At 50.1% G+C, this 22,679-nt stretch overlaps 1 protein-coding gene across 1 annotated transcript in view; it reads left to right on the top strand.

The window, feature by feature from the left end:
* The window catches only part of LOC138110602 (vascular endothelial growth factor receptor kdr-like), a 121,063-nt gene that overhangs the window by 16,436 nt on the left and 81,948 nt on the right, over nucleotides 1-22,679 (top strand). Inside the window, exons 2-3 of the mRNA XM_069015706.1 lie at nucleotides 15,294-15,390; nucleotides 19,016-19,218. Coding sequence (XP_068871807.1) covers nucleotides 15,294-15,390; nucleotides 19,016-19,218 — 300 coding nt within the window. The remainder of the gene's footprint in view (nucleotides 1-15,293; nucleotides 15,391-19,015; nucleotides 19,219-22,679) is intronic.

The following is a 22,679-nucleotide window of genomic DNA, read 5'->3' as shown; positions in this document are numbered from 1 at the left end:
CCAGCTACAGCCGGGCTTGATGAGAAGGGGAAAGATTTGCGTGTTAGAGCTCTCCAAATCCTCGGGATTCAGGTCTGCAACAATAAGTGCTCATTTAGGGAACCATCAGTGGAACAGATAAATGAACATTTTGCAGGAGTTTGAGAATGGCAAGTTCCTACCTGAGCCTTTCATTGCCTTCTGCTTGAGTGTAGATATCTGAATTATTTTCCCTTTCAGCTACAATGGGCTCGTGTGTCAGCACAGGGAGGCACGTGATGAAATTGTAAAATTTCACTTGTACACTTCATGCAAGGTGGGAATGTCAAAGAGGTTGCACTGCTGCTTCCAGCTTGGATGCTCAAGATCCAGTTTGGATGTGCTGTGAAGGATCTGGTTCCACTGGTGAAGAAGACACCAGGGAAGGGCTGGAGAGGTTGAAATCGTGGCTGTGTTCAGCCCCTACTGCATCTCACCCACTTAAAACACTGTGCCAAGGGGGTTGAAGCCCCTACAGGACACATGGAGGACTCTAACCAAGTTCAGAACTGGAGAATTCCAAGGAGAAATGACAAATTTTCCTTCTTTCTCTGTGCCTCCTTCCCAACCTCCCACATTTGTCTGGAAACCGGGGAAAAGAGAAAGTTGTCTGCAGCAATAAAATACCACAGCTAAAATTCCTCTATGGCTGCTCTGAGGAACAACAAAGACAACGAGATGAATCATGCAGAGAATTACTCATTTCCAAACAGTAAACAGGTCATGCTCAGCATTGTTAACTCAGACTTGTGCCAGGCTGCACCGTCCCTGTCGCTGCTGTGGGTGTTGTTTGGGGAGAGCAGGGGAAAATCTGTCTGTGCTCAGGAGGAGAACGATGGGAACCAGGCTGGAATTGCACCCAAACATTGGCACTTCTGCCACTCACACATCAGGATCACCACTGATTCCTGCTTTTCTGATATCCTGGTCCAATCCATTAAATCCCATCAGACAAACTGTATTTTCACGGCCAAAAGCCAAGGAAACAATACTGGAAAATGAACAAGCAGAATCCTTTTTAGAAAGATTTAGAAAAAGCTAAACAGGTCTAACACTTAGGTTAGGGACTTGTAGTTTTAAAATAGCTCAGGTTAATTAAGAATACAAAAAGGGATCGGCTGTCCTTCCTGCCATGGAGATGTGAGAGTTTTAGTTTCACCACAGGGGGAAATGTCCCTTAATTTTGGTGCCATTGTGAGGGAAGCTGTCCCTTAATTTCGGTGCCATTGTGAGGGAAGCTGTCCCTTAATTTCGGTGCCATTGTGAGGGAAGCTGTCCCTTAATTTCAGTGCCCTGCCTCATGTCAGGATCTCTTTCTGCTGCCTCTGCCTGGGCTCAGGGGACTCTTCCCTCTGCACAGATGTTCCTATCACCACAGCAGCTCCTGGGAACAAGCTTTGCAGGACTGGGGTTTGATGTACAGCTCTTTTTACTCTCCAGCAGCGTTTTTCTCCTCCCAAAGCTGCTCCCATGCTCTGACCTTGCTCTAGAGCCCAGCAGAAATGCCTCACAATTTTCCTAAAGGCTCTCATTATTCCAACAGCTCCTGTTTGAACCACTGCTATGCAGTTAATGCTGCGCAGTTGTTTCTGCCCTGAGACCTTCCAGCCAAGGGTTTTACAATTTGGCATCTGAGGTCTCAGCCTGAAAGTTCATCCCTGTTTTCTCACTCTCCCCCAAGAGCCTGTTTTCAATTGATGCAAACATTTCGACAGCTTAGGAGTGCAACAAAATGCTGGGCCTCCCTTTCCAGCTGGAACCCAAGAGTGCTCCTTCGACTCCAAACATTGCTTGTTGTTGGCTGCACCAGTGGCTGGTCTTGGCTTGGCTTGGCCATGCAGATCCAGACATCTCTGTAACCTCCTGGCACATCCAGGGAAAACTCAAAGCCACTTCTATTTGCTTTTCCAGCAATTCTGTTTGCCTGCAGTGCACGTTCTTCCCCCTCCTGCCCTGCCACACCTCACAAACACCCCCGTGCTCAGCAAGGGGTGCCAGGAACCTGTTGGTTTCCTTCAGCACGTGCAGAAATCCCTCAGAGCCACAGGTCACCTCTGCCAGGCCAAAATTCACGTGCAGCACCAGAAGTTTTAGTGACTAATGGAGACAACAGGGAGCAGAACTCTGAAAAGAAGAACCCCAGCAAACACTGGCTCTACCTTGATGAGCTGTTTGTTTATTCTGCAGGGTCTCAGGTCTGGATTTCATTACTGGGATTAGTTCTCTGAATTCTTAGTGCAGCAAATCAAGGCTGTATGTGTGGAATCGGGATGGAGGCAACCTTTTTAACTGCCTGCATGGATTTGCATTATTCTTTCATCTCCCACCTTGGTGCTTTGCTCCTCCTGAATTCAAATGGTGACATTTTTCTGTCTTGGTGACATTTTTCTTACTTGGTGACATCCAGTTTTCATTTTGCTTTCCTTCGGTGCTCACTGAACTTTCATCATTCTCTTTTTTCTTAGTCATTTTCATATAGTTCTGCATTCCTTACCAGGGCTTTGGATCCTCTATAAGAAATAGTCAGGAGAGAGCTCCAAACCCTCCTCTTTTAATTACTTTCAGAGTCATATTTGTTGATTTTGTTAACTATCCAGCACCCAAATTAATTTTACTCTTCAAAGCACAACTGCACATTTTGGCTGTCTATAGGAAGTGCAATAAACTTGTGGGGTGAAGAGGTGAGATTTTTAGGAAAAGCAAACAGTGGCATGGTTGTTTCTGCTCCAAAATCCATATGAAAAACAGAACCACTTTGGGGTTTTATAAGAAAAAAAAAGGCTTTTCATTAGAAAATTACGCTGTGGCAAAATCCTGTGTGGGGGGAAGTGGCTGGGTTAGAAGTGGTTTTCCAGGAAAGGTTCTCCAGTCAGGACGGTGTTTCCGGTCACATCCCAACGATGCCATGACCTTGTTGTTGGGATGGAGGCGTAGGATGCAGGAGACACCACGTTCCTTGGCGGAATCAAGGCTCTGGATCTGTCTCCCACTACCGGGGGCTGCCCTAAATATCTGGCTATTTTTAGACGAGTCTTTTTCTGTTGCTGCTTTCCATAATAAGAAAAACCTTTGAAGGATTTGTGTTTTTATCCCTATGCACCAGAGGAATTAAAATAAATAAATAGGTCTTAAATATTTAGACATGAAGGGAGAAGAATTTCCTGCCCAGCTTTGGCCGAGCGGCGTAGGTGGCTTTAATGCGACCCGGGGCTGCTCCCAGTACCTGGCAATGTTTGCTTTTCTTGGAAGCAGCTGCAGTAAAGCACCTTTAAAATCAGGATCCCACAAAGCAAATCTGCTGTTTCCAGGTCACTGTGCAACCCCCTTCCCCGTGCCACGGTTTTTCCAGATGAGGAACTGATGTGATACAACTCAACCAACCTGTTAGAGAGGGAATGGCTCCAGGCACGGCGGAGGGGTCCTGGAAGTGTCTGAGCACTCCAAAATCCACCCAAAAGGCAGGATCTGGCATTAAAAACACAGCTTGGCTCTGGGCATCACACCTGGATTATCACCCACCTGCTGCCCCTTCTCTGGGCTGCTCCCAGACACCAGAACCTGCTTTAGCTCCAAACCTTTGTGGGCCAAGCGAGCTCCTCTGGGAACCTGCGGGGGACAGGAGAAGGGATTTTTGTCAACAGGCAGCCACGCTATGTAGACTTGATAAATATGTGCAGTGCTAACTCGAAGCAGATTCCTGCTTTGCCACGAGCAGAATTCCTCCAAAGCTTGCCATCACAAACATTATGTCACAGCTGTGGAGAAGCCTCACAAACAGGGGAGAAGTTGGGGTCACGTCAGGGTAGGAGTGCGGTGCAGGCTGAGGAAGTGATTGAAGCCCTGCTCCACGGCCTGATGGAGTTTGTCATTAAGAAGGATTTCACAAGTGATTTGCAGCCAATTCCCTGGGTCCAATTGGTACTTTCCAGCTTAATGCAAACCAGTGAGGAAACCAGACCCAGTTAGGCCAAGCTGCCCAGGGAGGCTGCAGGCGAAGGGTAACAAAACATCGCCCGGGGCTGCGGAAATGTAACTGAAACTGGGCTTGGGTTTAAGGAGATGGTTAGGTTCCCTCTCCCCATCTCAGCAAACAGCTTTTATCTTGTCTCCCAAAATAGCAACCTGCTATCCTTCAAAACAAGCCAGAAAAAAAAGGGAAAACCTCCTGAGACAGGCACACAAAGCCGACAGAAGTGGAACACGGAGCTGATCGAAAACAGATTCCAGCGTCAAGTCCAAAGTCAGCTTCAGCCCATTGCTCCTTAATGGGCAGAGAAACTAAGAAAACAAAGTAATTACACACCAAGCAGATTTTACTGACACTGAGCATTCACATGTTCCTGACATGTCCAACCCCTGTATTTGTTCAAACCCATCTCTGTTTAGTGTGGCACATCAATTGACTCGACCTCAGGAGGCTCTGGCTCATTTGCTTCTGGATTTATCGCTCACAGAAAAGTGGTCAAACAATGATAACAGGGGTGGGCTTTTGTTCTGCTTCTCCCTGCTCATCCACCTTCCCTGCTCTGATTTCAGCCCCATCCCTCCCGTGGCCTTCCCTTGGCCTGCTCCTTCTGCAGGTCAGTGATTCATCACACAGGAGGACACAGATGTTCTTTACAAAGGAGCCTTTCCATGCAGGCTCATATTTTTCTTAGAAAAGAGGGCTGGGGATGAGGAAAGAGATGGGAGAGGAGGAATAAAGGCCTGAAAATGGGGATTGCCCAGTTTCCAGCAGAGTTTGTGTGGTGCTGCCTACAAGGACAGACCAGAACCTCCAGGGAGCAGGGATCACTGCTGGGCTCACAGCAGCGAGGCCAGGCAGGAAACCTTGGGAAGCATGGCCTGAGGAGAGCTGTGGTCTCTCTGAGCAGCTTTTCCATAATTATTTGGTGTTCCCTGGGCAGGCATCTTCCTTGATGGCAAGTAGGATTTAGCTCTGGAGCATGGTCAGAGCTTTGCAAGCCACCCTCTTGTTATTCAGCAGAATTCACCCAAATTCCTCTGTCAGCTCTTGCCTTTAATGGAAAAGATCCCCAGTCCTCTGTGAGGTCTGGTTTGGCGACACTCTGGAGTCCAAAGCATCCACTCTGAGAACATCCACGCTGCCTTTGAGGGAGCACCAGAGAGGTTTGGAAAGGGACAGGTACAGGTCCTGTGCCCCAAGGCAGGCCCTGCTTGGCCGCTCAGCAGAACTGAGCCCAAATGTGGCAGCTGGAGCTCTCAGAGATTGCTCCATGTGGGGCACCAGCAAATGTTTTCTGAAGGACATCTCCCAGCACTTTATCTCATCTAATTCTAAATATTCCTAAAGATAGGGCTGGCATCGCTGCTTCCTTTGGGAGCTGAATTACACAGGCTGATGTAACTCGGCCCAGGGAAGGGTTTCTCTCCTCTCCCCAGACTCTTGCCAACAGAAAGAGCTGATAAAGGGTTGCCCTTGTTATCAGAGGTGCCATGATTCCAGCCTCTCCTGTTAACCACTCCCATTTCCAGCAGTTTTATTATCGTAGCACCTGAAGGCCCACGTATGATCCACTCCTGATAATTCCCATCAGCTGGACTTAATTCTTTCTTTTTTTTCAGATCTTAGAAAGCTCATTCTGTGCTGGGCTCAAGGATAAGGTACAGGTAGTTACAGGGGTTCCCAACTCTCTCATGTGCCAGTGGATGATGGAACAAGAAGAAAGATTTGGGAATCAGGGATTTAGTCTGCAGGTGGTGGAGGAACATGAGAGAGCATCCTCCTGATCTGACACATCCAGGCAGAGGCTGAGTGCTGGCAAAAAAGACCAAAAAATGCTTTCAAAGAAACCCACATTTTGCTAAACCACAGTGTCAAGGATTTTGTAACTTCTCTCTCTTCCTCTCTGGCCATTTTAATGTCTCCCCAGGGGATCCATCTTACAGTTTTCCAAAGCCTTGTGCTTAGGATGAATTACCATCGCACTTTATCATCAAAGGACAAGCTGACATTTGGGACAGTGATTTAATTGACTGGCTATTTGGAAATACTCTTTCACTTGCTGCTATTGCCTCATGTTACACGGGAAGTTGCTCTGGTTATGAACGTTCTAAGAACTGAAATGGCCAGGCCAGGCAAAGTTCAAAGTTAACACCCCTCAAGTGGGACTTTATCTGGAGTTAATGCTGGGCAGTGCATTAATTTGTGTGCTGCGGCCTGGTGAAACTTCATTTGCCAACCTCCTTAACCTGAGGAAAGTTCATTTCCATCTGTTTACTATGAATTTATAGGAGTGTTACTTTTCAAGCCCCCCTAAACCGAGTCTGGCTGCCCTAAATTACTGCTGGAAGTTGTTTCCCAATTAAAGATGTCAGGGACTGGGTCAGCTCTCTACAAGCAGACACCAGGACAGATTTCCCACACGTGTGAAACCAGTGGTTGGATCGAGCTGTGGCAGAAATGTCAGTTCCCCACTGACAGCAGCTTGCATGGAAAGCTCGGGGAAATCCCTCCTTAACATTTTCTGGTGCCAGTTTAAATCCTGACCTCTGCTGGCAGCCGGGCTCAGTTAGGAGCTGATGCCTGCCTGGGTTACTGCATTGCCTCCTAAACACGGAATTAAGGCAGTTTCTTGCCTGCGGAGAGATAAACCCTGCCTCAAATCTCTCTGCATCCTGCCTGACCCACCTGCAGCTTCATCACTCCTGGTGCCCCTTGTCCCCTCTGTGGGAAGTGCCACCAGAGCAAAGAACCACAACAGACACTTCCAGGCTGCCAATACCTGTGCAGGGATGTGATTAATGAGGAAAAATGAATATTAACTTACCATAGCCAGCCAGAAAAGGAAAGGATTGGGGTTTTTAAAATCTGATTTCTTGATACTTCAAAAGGAAATGATGAAAAAGGTACAAGAGTGTACAGAAAATCTACTGAAAACTTCTCAACCACTGCTCTAACTTTTAAAAAGTCCATTCTCCTCCACAAAACACCCCCCTTGGAGAGCTCGACTCTTACCAGGGTGTAGGCAAGCCCTTTATCCCAGGTTTACTCCCAAGAGTAAAACTGGGCAGGAGCGAGAGGGAAGTCACTGGTGAATCAAGAGATTCACTGCTTGTGTTTTCATGGCAGGACCCGGCTCATCTCAGGATGGATTTCAAGAGTGGCTGATCCTCACTGTGCACATGAGTAGGTTGGGGAATAGTTCTTGGAACTGAGTCAGCCCAACAATTGCTTTCATTATTTGCAGCTGTACAAAACAAATAAGTTTGAGAGAAATTTAGAGAGGTGCCAAATCCAAGCCCATTGATGTGTGAGTGAGCACAGTGTTTAGTGCTGCACACGTGAAGCCCATGAATTACTGCTGCTGACTCCTTAGCCTCATGTGTCACCTTTGATAAATGAGCAGATCTGATGATTCTCCTCAAAATAATAAAGTAATTAAAGTAAAAGTGTTTGAAAGCTTTCCTTCCTTAGCATCCGCAGCTTTGTAAGTAACTACTCACCTCATCCAAATTACCTGCAGACAGGGATTCTGATTGGATTAAAGGCAGCTCAGTGCAGGGTTTGGACAAGCTGGAAGCACAACTTGGTCCAGGTTTGGTGTCTGTAGCTGTGAGGAGCTGTTGGGTTGACAAGCCATAAAAATCTGCAGCTCTATCCATCCAAACTCACATAAACCACCAGGAGTTCACCTGTGGGGACAATTCTGAGTTGGCACAGGGACACAGGGAAGCTCAGGAAGGGCCCAGAGGAGGCAGAGATAGATCACAGAATCTCCTGAGCTGGAAGGGACCCAAGGGATCATCCATTCCAGCCCCTGGCCCTGCACAGACCCCCCAACAGCCCCACCCTGGGCATCCCTGGCAGAGCTTCTGGAGCTCTGGCAGCCTCGGGGCCGTGCCCATTCCCTGGGGAGCCTGGGCAGTGCCCAGCACCCTCTGAGGGAAGAACCTTTCCTGATATCCAGCCTAAACCCCCCCTGGCACAGCTCCAGCCATTCCCTGGGTCTGTCCCTGTCACAGCAAACAGAAGTTGGTGCTGTCCCTCCATTCCCCTTCTGAGGAAGCCTTCCCCCTTCCCATTTTCCTACCCAGTGCTCTGGAGAAAGGGGAGAAATCCTGGCTAGGTTCACTTCCAGAGAAATGCTGGAGTAGCTCTGGAGTGCAGGAAGTGCTCCCTGAGTCCCGTGGGAGGAGGTGAAGGGCTGGGCTGGGCAGTGGGAGCACAGGGTGATGCAAAGCCACCACAGAGCTGTGTCTGCCTCTGGCCGGGGCTGCTCCCCGGGATGGGTCATCCTGGAGCCCCCTGGGTGCCCCCATCCCTCCTCACTCCCAGCCCTGCCTGAGGAATGTGCCCTGTCCTGGGGACGGCCAGTGAGGAGGAAGGAAAGCTATGTCTGGAGCGCTGATGAAGTAATCCTGTCTGGGAATCATTGGAAACACTCACATCTGCAGCCCTCCAGCTTTTCTCAGGAGACCACGTTGGGGGGAGAGGCAAAGACGGCTTCATACCTCACATTTTTGGATTTTTTTTTTTCCCCCTAGAGTCTTTGGGGCTCCTTTTTTGTGCATCTCGTTCCCACTGGGTCTGCATATCTCCTAATCATGGAGAAGTGCCAGGTCTTCTCTTTCCCAGAGGAATTGCCATAATTTGGATCAAGAAGTAACAACATTCCCAGCCTTTTTTTCCATCGACATGAGATTACCACATTTCCTAAATACTTCAAATTGTGCTTGAGTGCCTGGCAGATGATTGCAGATGTTGCCACCTCCTTTCCCAGATTTCATGTTTATTTTTCATGCGGATCTGTGTTCCTGGCTTATCAGCCAGTCCCAAAGCAAGGACGTGTCCCCTCACTGCCCAGCTCACCAGCAGCACGGGGTGCTGAGATCCCTGCCGCTCCTGGGGACTCTCTGTGGTGTCAGGGGGAAAACAATGACCCTGATTAATGAGCTGCTGTTGCCCACGACCAAACAATTTTGACCTGGAGTGGCTTTCTGTGACCTGTTTCCATAAATCTGTAGCTGATACAGCGATGCAGAGCGTGGGCAGCCAGCAAAGGCTTTGTAGTTCCAGGAACTGCCTTGGAGCAGGGGCAGGTGAACCCCAAAGGTGATGTTTTGGTTGCAGAAAACCCAAGGAAAGCTCACAGGGTTTGTGTGTCAGCACCCAGAGCAATCAGTGGCCTTGCTGAAGGCTTTTGCTGATTACAGGAGGAAACCAGGGTGGCCCTGTGCCACCTCAGCAGGAAGCGCTGATGCATCCGCAGGTGAGGAAAAGCCTTGTAGGAACAAATCCCAAAAGCTGGGCCAAAGCTGTATCTTATCTCCAAACACTTTCTCCACTTAGCAGTTGTTTTTACTGCGCTGTTGTTGATGTCTCCCCGCTCCAGACCAATGATTAATTTTTCGTTGTTGTCACTTCAGATCATTTACACCCCAACTGCTGCCCCTGGCTGAGCTACACACAGCTTCCACTTGCAGCAGGCAGCGAGGAATGGGTGGGAACTGCTCCCCTCTCTCATGACTCAGCTGAGCAAATCCTGCCTTCCCTGGCTGGGAAAATCAATGGGAACAGGAATCCTGTTGCTTTGCCAGAGATACTCTTGGGTTAACACTTGCATTTGAATATCCTGAAGGAATCTTTGCCATCTCTCCTGATGAGTTTGCGATTGTTAATTTAATTTTGGATGAACTTCTTTGGCTTCTGTAGGAAGGGAAGCTCTGGCTCTGGCCTGGAGGTTGTCAGCTCTGTGCCCACCCACAGCAGGGCCACCCTAGGGGATTCCTGGTTATTTTGAGGTGGAAAACCACAGGAAGAGAGGCTTCTAGTAAGCATTCCCCCTAAACAAACAAAGGAAATAGAAAATCTTTAAAAGCTGATGAACCATTTTCCTTAAAAATAGTTCAGCTTGAATAGCAGGCAAGAGAGAGAATCCTGGCAAGAGGCTGTGAGAGACTGAACCCCTACTCACCTCCTCCTCTAGGAAAGGTGGTTTAGCACAGTGGAGATGCACAGGGAAAGATGAAGGGTTTAAATCATCACAGACAAATTATTACCCTCGACAGACACATGGAGAATTGAGAGAGCAAATAATCTGACCAAAAGCAGCTCCCTGAGCACAGGAAATGGCAGAGAGGCACTCAAACCACATTAGGTCTAGAGGGGTTTTCCCCAAAGGATTCCGACCTACACATTCCCCACCTGCAGCCTCTGCCCTGCCTCAGTTCCCATCAGTGCCTCCACACACAGCTCACCAGCCAGCAGAAAAGACAAAAATTGGAAGTTTTATCTCTGACTTACAGCCAAGACCTTCCCCACAGAAGCCTCCTTTCTCCTCTGCTGGGAAAACCAGTGGGAGCAATAACATTTCATTTAGGAGATCTTGCATCGTGAATAGAGAGCACAAAACATTTCATTAATGCCTAGGAGAATCAAAAATCCTATGTCCAAATCCACAACAAAAAGAGGGGTGGAGATGGTCTCTTTAGTCATTTGCTGCTGTCTTTTTAAACCTTTAAAAATAATAGAAAATCACTGGAGTGTAACCAGGGAAAGCTGATTCCAGGAGCTGAAGATTTAATAAACACCCCAAATATTGCAAGGCTTGTGATCCAATAACACTGGCAGTGCTGTGGTGTCCTCTCTTTCCATGGGGGTAACCTTGAAATAAATCCTAAGATGATTGCAGGCCATTGGTTTAAACACACACAGCTTTTCAGTGAATCCCTGAGCTCTCCAATTCCAGCAAAAATAGATTTCCTTGGGGATGGAAGCATGAAAATACTCTTTGCCACGGGCACCTGCTCATTGTGAGGTGTGCTCACGCTGTGCCTGTGGTGAGGGGCCCTGGCAGCTCGCAGGGGAGCACACTGGCATTTCCCTGGTGTCGTTTCTGCTGCAGGGACAGAGTTGTTTGGCAGGAGGGGAGGGGACAGCTCTGCCTCTGCACCATCCCAGTCACTGGTGCTCACCTCTCACTGGTGACCAGGGCAAGGTGTGGTGTCCATACAGCTCCCGGTGATTCCACAGGGCTCTAGGAGCTCCTGGATTTCCTGTGCCAGGCAAGCACAGCTCACAGGAGTATCCTCAGCAGCGACAAAACAGGTTTTAAATGTTGTGTGTCTGTCACCCTCCTTCCCCGACTCAAATCAGCTCCAAACTCTGACTTTCCAGTCCTTCCCAAGGGGCCCTGAGGTGCCCAGGGCCCGGCTCTCTGGTTAAGAGGGACTTCACACACATGAACAGCCCCAGGAGTTCACCCATGTGCAAAAAGCTGTTGGTGTGCCCAAGCCCTCGCAGAACCCTTGCTCTAATCTGCCTCATTTCGCTGCCAGCACAGCACCCTCTGCTCTGCCCAGCAATTATTTCCTCGTCATCTGAAGCAGGGGCTGCGTGGGCTCTGTCCCCCAGCTCTGCCCGTGGCCAGAGGGATCCCTGGATCCCTTAATCAGGTATCACATTGCCTGAGCTGTCACTGAGCGACACCGAGGCAGGGCCAGGCTCACAGCCATCCGTGAGGGCTCTGCCAGGGAGAGCTGCTGTGCCCAGAGGATGCCTGGAGGAAGGCTCTTACAATAAGGAACAGAGATTTAAAATACTTTTTATCCCTGCTCACTGCTGGGCCCAGGATGGAGCATCAGGCTGTGCGTGGGAGGGATCTCCCCGTGCCAAGTGAGATGGAGTTGGAAACCATCTGACAGAGAGGTGAGGGAGGTCACCCATTACCCTCTGCCTGGGGAGCCTCCCGTGTTTAATGTTGGCCGTGCTGCAAAATCAGATTATCCCAGGAAAAGCAGTTTTCAATATATTTTTCTCCCCTGGATAATGTATCAGTCAACCTTTCACATTTCACTCCCGAGGATTTGTGGTTGTGCTGTGTTTGCGGTTTTTGCTGCCGAGAGCAGAATGTTAAAGGCTGAGCTGGAGGTAGGAATACACTCCCAGAGTCAGAAATGGTGCAGGAGGCTCTGGACAGAGGCCCTGTCCTCACCTGGGGCTCTTTCCAGGGGTATCTTTAGCCTGGAGATGCTGCTCTTGTCTTGCTGGAGCCAATTTGTGCTGGCTCCAAGGCAGGGCTGGGATGTGAGGAACCCGAGTAGATGTTCCCTTCCCAGGAGGAGCCTGTCCTTCCCCCTGGCTCACAGAAGGGAATGTGGTGCTGAGACCTTTCTGTAGCTCTGCAGGAGGCAAAGAGCTCCCTGCCAAACCTGCAGGATTATCACTCCAGCCTCTCATCCCAAACCATGCCGGGGATCTGGGGAAGGAGGCTGCACCAGGAGCTCGCCAGGAGCAGGGTCAGCTCCACAGGGAATGGCAGGGACAGCCGTGGCACCAAGGACTTTTCCTGTGGCCCTCACAGGGAGCTTTGCAGTGGTCATGACACAGTAATGAGTGCTCATTTTTAATTTTATGTCCCTCGTAGCCCTAGAGCAGGGCCAGAACTACTTAACAGGGAGGAGAGGACAATGTTCTTTTGGGCCTGGGCATTGCAGTTTGAACAGTGCACTCAGAGCACTTCAGCCTCAGCAGGACTCAGCCCAGCAGGTCACCCACCCCACCCTGGGCAGGTTGTGGGTCCTGGGTTTAGGGACAAAGGCTGGGGAGCAGGGCTGTGGAAAAGGGGGGATGCACTGCCAGGACCATGCCTGGTCCTCCCTTGCAGCATCCTAAAGCCTCGCTAAAGGCATGAATCTCCTCAAACACAGACAACAAATATGAAAGTGGAGCAGATCCCTTTCTCCTCCTGCAACACACCCTGGGGCTGTCCCCAGCTTTGCCTCCAAAAACTCAAGTCTAGCTCTAAGGGGACCAGGGGAGGTTAGGAATGTTGTGAGGTGTGACTCTGCCAGTTTGGCATTAGGTGTCCTGCCCTAGCACAGCCTGACCTTGCCCTCACTGCTCTCTCTGTTCTGCCCTCAAAATGTTCTTTTCCCAGCCCACTCAGCTCTGGTGTGGCAGAAGGGGCACGGGCTGTGTTCATACAAACCTTCTGTCACCTGCCAGCAGAGACCAGATGTGTGTGTGGCACAGGAATTTCTCCTCCTGTCCTCTGTGGGGTAGAAAAGCACTGAAATTCCACTTTGCTTATTCTGTTCTTCAGCTCCCCAAGCCAAAATAAACCTTGGGCAAGAAGTAACTCAGAAGCAAAAACAGAACAATTGAAAAATACTTTTCTTTCTTTTAGCAAAAACGGTGTCAAATATTGCGAAAGCCCAAGGACTCTGCAGTCAGAACAGAGCTCAGGCTCTCACCCCACACCCTCTGACAGTGCCACACTTGCCCATGAGAGCTACAGTCCAGGCTGGTCAAAAGCCCAGCTCAAGACACCAGCTGAGCCCCCCTAAGCCCTAAGAACAACTGAAGGCACACGAGGAGAGAAATAATCTTATTTCTAACCCCAGGATTTTCTAAGTCCTGGCTGAAGTCACGGCATCAACAGCCCAGAGCAGATCCTGGAAGAGCTACGGGGACCCAGACCCCCCTCAGCTGGCAAATTAATGGCACTTGACAGACAAATTTGAAGCTGTTGGCCATATCCTGGAGCATTTTTGCAAAGCTCAGCACAGTCAGTCTGGATGGGCTGTGAAATACCTCAGCACCATGGAAGAACCTGTGCCAAAGCTCAGCCCATTCCCGGTGGGAACTGGCTCTGTCTGGAATCCCGAGGGGACTCGGAGCCAAGAGCAAGGATGGACTGGCCTGGCAGTGGCTCCTCCTGCAGAGTCTGGGGCTTTTTCTCCTGGTTCTCAGCTCAGTGTGATGCTGCTCCCTGCGTGCGCCGTCCTGAGGGGGTTTAGGAACAGCAGTGCTTCCCAAAAGAAATGGGAACTGCGGGGCTGGAGCCCCTTGGCTACTCTGCCTCTCCAGCATTCCATGGAATGGCACTTTGGAGGTGCTAAATAATGTCACACAGAGCCACTGGAGGGAGTTTGTGTTGGCCAGACTCCAACTTCTTGTTCTGCAAAGGACTTTGGAGATGGAGCTGCCAAAGCAGGGGGGAGCGGGCTGGATCTGTCTCTGGTGGCCAGGACCGGTTCAAAGCCTCAGCCAGAGTCTGTAGGACGGGTCAGTGGCTCCTAGGGGAGTCCAGCACCGTGGTGTCTGGGCAGGATCCCCTCTGGAAGGACTCTGTGGTGCCATGAGATTACTTGCCCTCCACTGAGTTCCTGACGGGAACTCCAAGGGCTCCCAGAAGAAGCCCCAGACTCCAAAGTGGGAGCGAGTCACTGCCCACACTGATGCCAGGCAAAGAGCATTTACTGAAACCAAGCAGCAAAGAGATGAGAGCAGAGAGGAGGGGGCAGGAAAATCACTGCTTCGTGCAGTTGAAAAGTTAAAGCCTGGTGTTTCTGCTAGATATGTTATCTCCCTCCCTGCTGCAAATAATGCCTGTGCTGGGAGCCCAGTGAGGATTTCTGGCTTATCGAGTGCGAGGCAAAGGAGGAGAGATTTGAAGAGCAGGAGGGGAAAGAAAACACGACTTTAATGTCAGAGCTTTGGAAGTGGAGATCCTTATCTGAGCTTGGTTTCTCCTCTCCTTGATTATGTTGCTTTGAATTTGGACAAAGCAACCAGCCTGGCCAGCCTCTGCTTCTGGTTCTTCTCAGTTTCACTTTCTGAACGTTGTCTCATTGTAGGTGTACACTCAGATTCTCCCGGGGACAGTTCCACAGGCAGCAGACATTTCCTGGGCCAGGAGATGATGAGAGAGACCTTTGTCACTGCTGTCATTAACGCCCCTTGTCACCAGAGACCTGACAGCGTCCCTGAGTCCCCTGGGAGCATCACCCCGACCACTGTGCCCACCGATCCTGGGGTTCAGCTCACACGCAGGATTTGGGAATGCTGATTTGGGAATGCTGATCCTAGAATCATTATAATAATTCCCCAGAATTGTTGCTTCCTCCCATTGATTCAAATGTAATGTATGAGCTCACCCATCAAATTATTTCCCAAGCACCTGACTCCTTCCACTTTTATATGTGTGCAAAATCCTTTTGACACAACTCTGTTCTCCTAAATCTGCAATAATTCAGTAATAAAGCTGGCTCGGAACACTGTTGGCACAAACGCAGGCGCTCAGTGTCAGAAAAGAGAGAGAGGGAATAAAGGGAACAAAACCAAACTGGGGGCACCTCCCGACCAGCCCCGCTCAGCTGAACTGCACGGGATGAATGCAGCACTGTGTGGGCCCCCAAATTAGGAACTATTTACAAAACAAAGAGCTTGTCCCGAGTGCATTGTGCTGCCCTGACGCCAGTGAATAGCCCGTCTGAACTAATGATGGTTCCTTCTTTTTTTGGGTCAGGTCTCGCTGAGGAAGAGCTTTTTCAGAAACCAAAACTGAGCATTTCAAAGGATCACATCGTCATCTCACCAGGAGACACCCTAAAAATCAAATGCTGGTAAGGATTGCTCCAGAACGCTGCGTTTCTTGTGTTGATTGGTTTGGCCCAGCACAGCTCCAGGACAGAGCAGAGCCTGATGCTCGGCCAGATGGAGCTGGGGCTGTGCAGAGGGAGGTGGACGGGCTGGGACAGAGCAGGGAGGAGAGTCTGGGGTCAGCTTGGCCAAATTCTTCGTGTTGTAAAGGGGCCAAGGCAAAGCCCTGAGTCAGCACAGGGGAGAGCTCATGGGAGCGGGATGTACCGTGCTTGAGGACATGGCTGGAAATCCTCTCTGGAAAAGGGGCAGATTCAGCTCCTCTGCAGCTAAAATCACTCCTTTGCCCCCCGTCCATGAGGAAATGACAAACAAGATCTCCAGGAGCCGCCACCTACCCATCACAGACACTTAAATAAGCAGCAGTCACTGTGTGCACATTCAAAGACCCAACCTGTTCAAACATAACCTGTCCTTTAAATCAAATTTAACCAGGACTTGTGAAAAACCCAAGTGCTGATACTATAAAAGACAGCAGCTCTTCAGTCCTGGCACAAGGTGTGCCACCAGCCATGCAAGGACCAGCAGGATTTTGGGTGATGACAGGGAGAGGATGCTCTGGGGATGGGGATGCAGCTGACACACGAGGAAGAAGCACCCCCAGAGCTGTGCCACAACACACAGCAGCTGCTGGGTCCCACAAAAGGCCTCAGACCAAGGTGGATGGAGGTGCTGCTTGTTCTGAGGGGGATTTTTACACTTTGCTGCTGCCAGAGGTTGCTCCTCAGGTTTTTTTTTCTGAGAGCGTTGCAGGAGAGAAGGCTGAAGGTAACACAAACACTCACAATTTCTCTCTCTCACACACACACACATTGTTTTTACACCTTCTTGCAAGGTTCCCTTGGCTGGAGCCACTGCCTGGATGGTTTCCTGCAACAGAAGTTACTGAAAGCAGTAAAAAAAGCAGTGGGAAGGTGAATCTAAGCCTTAAGTTATGGTGACACATCTCCTCCGATTTTTGTCCCAGACTATTTAATTCTTTGTTGTAGAGAAAGGTCAATGGACTCAGCCTGTGTAAATTTGGGATCTCTCCTGGAGTGTAAGGCAGCTTTTTTCCAAATACCTCTGGCTTGCCATGTGGTGTAGGAGGTCAGAGCAACCTTCCAGTGGTATTTTTAGCTTGGCAAACAGCAAACATGATGGCAATAAAGTCTAAGCAGCCCTTTAACATCTCAGTGGTGCTCTCCATAAAACCTGTGTGAACTCGAGGTCCCTGGAGTGCCCCAGGCCAATTAAATTAGCATTTCCCAGCAGTTCTCCATCCACCACCTTTTTAATCTGGAGGAGCACCCTACTTTTCTCGTACCACCAGACGAATAAATAGCTGAAGGAGTTGTTAGCCCTTCAGTCCCACATTGCTTTATGGATGCAAAGCAAGAAATCCCCATGAAAGGTCTGAGAAGCACAACAGGATGTGAGCATGGGATTTAACACGGGATCAGGGCCTGGAGCACTTCAGCTCCTTGGCTCAGGTCATGCAGGAGCTGGGAATAGAAGGGAAGTGTGGTTTCTGAATGCAAGATTCCCTGGATCAGCCCCTCTGGGGATGTCTGCCCTCCTGCCCCCTCTGCACACTCACAGGTTAGCTCCTGCCCCTGGGGAGCTCTGGAATTCTTTGTGCTTCCAGAGGCATTTGGGCTGTGTGGGGCACAGCAGAGGCAGCAGCCCTGGCAGGTATGTGGGAATGTCCCTCCTCCCTTCAGCTCCAGGCTTTTGAGGTTCTTGGCCAAGATTTCCTGGTTTGTGGTACTGGGGCCGAAGCTGCTGCTGCAACTCCCCTCTGCCAGGTGTGTGAAAATCCCAAAGCAACAGGCAAAGGCTTCACCTTCCACCGGGATAAAGTGTGGAGGGGGGAAAAGTGGGCAGATTTAAGGAAGCACAGGTGTGAAATCCCAGTGCTGCCCTGCAGGGCCACCAGAGCAGAATTCCGGCGCCGATGGACACCAGGGTGGGTGTGGGTGAGGAGGGGCAGGGACACAGTGACGTGCTGGGAGCCGTGTCTCCATGTGAACTGGCTCTGTTCCCTATTCCAGGCCAGGAATCCCAGTCCTGGAGTCACTAATGACGTGGGTAAGGTGGGGACAGAGCTCTGGGTGCTCGGAAGGGACAGGAAGCTGCTCTGACGTGGGGTAGGGCTGTCCAAGCCACCAGAGCATCCGAGAACGAGGGCGAGGCTGCTCACCAGAAAGGATATTCCCACTTTTCCCAGTGCTCTCCTTCAGCTTTGTGCTGGGAATAACCTCAAGAGCTCAGCTCCATGTCCGCCTCCTCTGCAGGAAGGCGACAGAGGGACGGGCAGGAACGAGGGCCAAGAGGATGTTTGTGGAAATGTCCCTGGATGTCCTGGCAGACGTGCTCTGACTGCACCTATTGCCCCACTGCAGGCCACTGGAGTTATTGGCTAGCTGGGAATTTCACACAGATGCCACTCTGGGCCTTACTACCTCGGTCCTGGGTCAGTGTGTCTAGACCGGATTTCTCCCTGGCAACTCTCAGCTGGGAAAATCCAGGGCTTCTCTCTCCTTCCTCAGCTCAGCAAATGCCAGTGGGTATTCAGAGAGTGAGAGGGGGGAGCCAGCCCCCCTGTCCTGGGGAAGAGTGGCTCCTCTGCAAACACACACAGAACTCCCTCTCCCTAACACCATCTTCTACCCCAGCAAAATCCATGGCTGATTACCCCTCTGACCCACCAGTTTCCACACTGAAAACCAGTTTGCTACAGAAACCCCCATCATCTTCATCTCATAGGCCTGTGTGATATCTCTGGTCCATCCCCAGAGCCCTCAGAGGGAGCTGCAGGAGCTCCTGCTGCCGTGGCCTGGTGCTTCCAGCACAGCAGGACCAACACATCCAGCTGTGGCTTGGACCAGCTGGGAGCTCTGGGTCCTGCAGCAGGTGACACCCAGGCCCTGCTTTTTGGCCTGAACTCCATGGAATTGCATTTGCCACGAGCTGTGCTCGGAGATCCGGCAGCAGAGGGGTCGGCTGGGTGGAATGTGCATCCTCTGCCCTCCTGGCTCGATGTTCTGGCTGCTGTCACAAGGGGAATTGGGAAAAAAGTGTCCTGAGCAGATACTCCCAGATTTTTAACCTGATTAGTTCCAAGGCCTTCACAAAAATCAAGACTGAGTCACTGCTGATTAAGCAAGAAAGGTGATGTGAAATTACATAAATATCCTCCTCTCCCCATGCAGACTTGGTGTGAGAAAATATACATTCATTTAGCTGTTAAAATATGCAAAGTCCTCTGCCTGGAACAAACATATAATTTTATTGGATGCTTTCTAATATTTGAAGTGGCTAAAATACAGTGTTGTAAAAACAAACTTGTGTTCAGGCAGTGTGTCAGAAGAGAAATTAAACTTTTCTGCAGGAGCTTGCTGCAGGGAGTATTTCAGGAATGTCCCCTGCTCTGAGGAACAGCGTGGGGTGATCCAGCTCAATTTCTGATGGGTGGAAGTGCAAACACCCGGAAACTTTTACCATTTATTTGGGAATGACAAGGGTAGGAGCACTGGGAACAACTAGCCTGAAGGAAGGCCCAATTTTTCCTGAATCCTGCGTGATTTGGGTGTGTTGTGCTGGCAGGGGAGCCCCGTCTGTGAGCTGGCAGCTGAGGGAGGACAACCCCCGGGTGCACGTGAGCGGCTGCCGCGATGTCACCGGGCTGAGCTGCAGCCAGCTCGTCCTCAGGAGAGCCACGGCCAACGACACTGGGTACCTCAGCTGTGCCCTCAACAGCACCCCCGAGCACCAGGGGCTTGTGGCCAGGATCTACGTCTTTGTCCAAGGTAAGAATTCCAATTTTTTAAATTGTGTTCGGCTGTGGGAGCTGTGTGAGGCAGAACCAGCAATGCAGGGGCTCTCCCAGATCCCACCTCCCCGCTGACCCAGGAGGAAGCAGCAGCTCTGACACTCTGAACAGACCAAATATAGGTGGATTTTCATGGCAGCCAGATTTTCATGCCAGCTGAATTCTCAGGGACATGGATGTGAGAACCAGAGATCACCCATCCTCTTCAGTTCCAGGATTTGAATGCTGGATTCTCCCATCATTTTAGTGTCCCAAGTAACAGATCCACCGACTTCCTTAAACATCCTTTCCTTTTAAGACTGAATTCTTCAATCCTAAAGATTGAATCCTAAAGATTTTGCTGTCACAGTGCTTTTCCAAAGATTCATCCTGAATGCCCAAGCCCTCTCTCTTTCCCTTCCTCCCCAGGCATGAACCTTCCCAACAGGATTCTTTGTAATTCCTTCCCTCCTACACATTTGTGTACTGCTTTGTCCTCACATCTGTGAGACATTCCTAGCAGAGCTGGGTGGACGTATTTTATTGTAAAAAATATCCCATTGCTCATTTTGGTTCCCTTTGAGCTGCCTCTCCCCCACGTGTCAGAATCATCGAGCTCAGATCCGAGAATAAATGGAAGCAGGAACTTCAGAGGAGCATGGTCCTCTGTGGTTGAGTGAATGCAACCTATTGAACAGCCATTCCAATAATGGGAATTTTTGCTGAATATTCCCCCCAAATGCTGGTTTTTTTTCAAATCTACTTGACAAATGCATTACTAAACACTGAATCATCTTGAATCTTCCAAGCTGAGATTGTGAATCCTCGGATGAAGGAGCTGAGTTTTGGTGCCTTGAATAAGGGATGACATGAACTCCTCTGGTGCTGGAATAGGCTCAGCCTTCGCTTCCCCACAAATGCTCATGGGGATGAATTCATTTCACTTTCCTAGTAAATGCTAAAATGGGGTTCTTTGAATCCTCTTACTCACACAAATGCTGGAGAGGCAGTGAGTTTGCCTGAGGGTATTTGAAGAGTGCTGCAAACCTACACTTCCAGAAAACATAAATCTTTGCTGGGCAGCTCTGACTCAGGGTCTCAGGGTGTTGCTAATGATGGTGAACCAACACGAGGAGTGACTTCCATCCCCCAAGGGCCTCTGATATGCCCACACAGCTAAAATCAGCTTTTGCACCTCCAGGTGAACACACCTGCTTGATTCATGTGGGTGACACTTTCCTGCCTGTTGAAAATAGTCCCTTTCTACCCTTGTCCTGCTTTCCCAGCAAGTTTTCCTCTAATTGGAAAGTGGCTTTTTGGCGTTACTTCTTAATTCCTGAAGTCATTTTTTTTCTCCCTTTCTACTTCCTTTCTCTGCTTTTTTCTTGGTGTTCTGGTTGCTTTATCCACCCTGGTTCTTGTGCTGAGCTGTTTCCTTTTCCCATTACACCCAGCTCAGACGCCCCAGGTCCAACATTGTTAACCCAGTCGTCCCATACTCCAGGAAACTCAATTCTCTCCCCTGATTCAGTGCCCTGGCTGCCTACCCAGCCCTTCATTACTCTGTGGCAGGAGCACGTGCAGGAAATGTTGTGGATCTTTTGGGACTGCCTGAGCACTTTCCTGAAGAAAATATCCCAAGTTATGAAAAACCTCTCCGGGGATGCTCTTGGAACAGAGCTGATCTAAAAAAATGGCAGGATGTCCTCCTGCTTGCTGAGACTGCTGTGCCAAGGCTCTCCTGACAAACAGCACAAAATCACCCTCTCAGGTGCACTTTAATTGTGTCCCGTGTCCTCCCTGCTCTGAGAGCTCTTACTCAGAGCTTTCCTGTGCTTGAAAAGTCATGGAAGGAAAATGGGTGGAAAATGGTCCAGCTTGTCCTGTGCACCCCAAAGCAGGGCTCTTCTGAGTGCAGAAGCTGCAGGTTCCTGCTGGGATCTGGCCTGCCAGGCTGAGGAAGCTGCTTGGCCCCGTGAAAAGGAGCTATTTATACCTCAGCATGGGTCTGTCCTCAGGGCACACTCTTCCTCCCATTCAATTCCTGTGGATATTTGTTGGAAGCCAGCAGGCTGTCCTGAGGATGAGGAAACTGCTCTGGACTTAAATAAGGAGTTCAGAGCACACCTACGGCTTTCTTCAATATTTAAACGTGCCTTTTGAAGGAAATTGCTGTGACAGTGTCTGGGCAGCACTGAGAAACCCATCAGCTGTCTCCAAGGGAGGGAACTCACAGATCCCTGGGAGCGCCAGACAGGGGTGAGACCCAAAGCTCATCTCTGGGGATGTTTTGTGGAGACAGCAAGTGCTCAGCAGGGTGTTTGTGAGGCTGACCAGGTGGAGGGAGAAAATGTGGAGCCAGCCTCTGAAGGCTGGAGATTCCTCTGAGGTTCCAAGCCATTATTGCCAGAAAAGGAAGGGGAATGGTATTTTTCCCTTCATTCCTGGCCGGCTGCTTGACACTGAAATGAGAACATGACTGTGTTGGAAGCCCTGCTTATTGGCCATTATTTCCTGTGCTGGCTCCTGTTTTTCCAGCCTCCCTGGTGGGGTTTGTGGGCTCTGGCAGGACCTGGCACTCGCAGCTCTCCCCGTGGGGTGGTGGAGCCGTGACTCTGCACATCCCCGGGGTCAGGGGGGACCCTGACAGCTGCCACCCCTCAGCTGTGCTCCGGCACTGAGGGAGGCACAGCTCAGGAGCTTCATCCTGAACTAATTGTTCCCGAGGCCTTTTCTGCCTCCCACTGCAGCTGCAAGTCCCAAGGATCTTAATTAAAGAGGAAAACAACCCCTTCTCCTGTTGCCCATCTCCTTGTTGGAAATACAGAGTAGCCCAGGGCTAGAACAGGAAGAGTTGGGAGTTCTTAACTGTGTGAATTCCATCGCAGCTCCGAGGGATACTCTCTGCAGGGAAAGGCAGTGTCTGGTCCCACACTGTGGGGCTGGATGGGCAGAGCAGCTCCGTGGAAAATGCTGCCACAGCCACCCAGACACGGCACCTGCTTCCATCTGCCCAGTGCAGTTACCCCTCCTGACCAAGGGAGACCTCCCTGTGAGGAATACACTCATTTATTCCAGCCTTTGGGATCCCTACGCCAAGGGAAAGGGCAGGCTGTGGGGAAATGCAGACAGTCCTCCTTGGTGTGTTATCCACTTCATTCTTACATTAAATCCAAAACACAGCACTGCTCCAGCTAGAAAAAACTAACTCTATCCCAGACAAAACCAGGTCCACATCCACTCCTTATTCTGTATCTTTTACATCATGCCAGGTCCCACTTCCCACGTTTTCCAATACCTCATTGCCTTTCCTGTCCTACATACACACACAGGTATCATTCCCAGCTGAAACCAGGACACTGGGGCACATATAAAATTTAACATGGCTTAGAGAAGAAGGGAAAAAAAGACAAATCAAGCAAAGATTCATTCCACCTTCCCAAAGGGCTTCCCCAGGCT

Source organism: Aphelocoma coerulescens, chromosome 4A (genome assembly GCF_041296385.1).
Source record: "Aphelocoma coerulescens isolate FSJ_1873_10779 chromosome 4A, UR_Acoe_1.0, whole genome shotgun sequence".
NCBI classification, from domain to species: Eukaryota; Metazoa; Chordata; class Aves; order Passeriformes; family Corvidae; genus Aphelocoma; species Aphelocoma coerulescens.
Note: the sequence above shows the minus strand (reverse complement) of the source record. Positions and strands in the feature narration are given on the sequence as shown.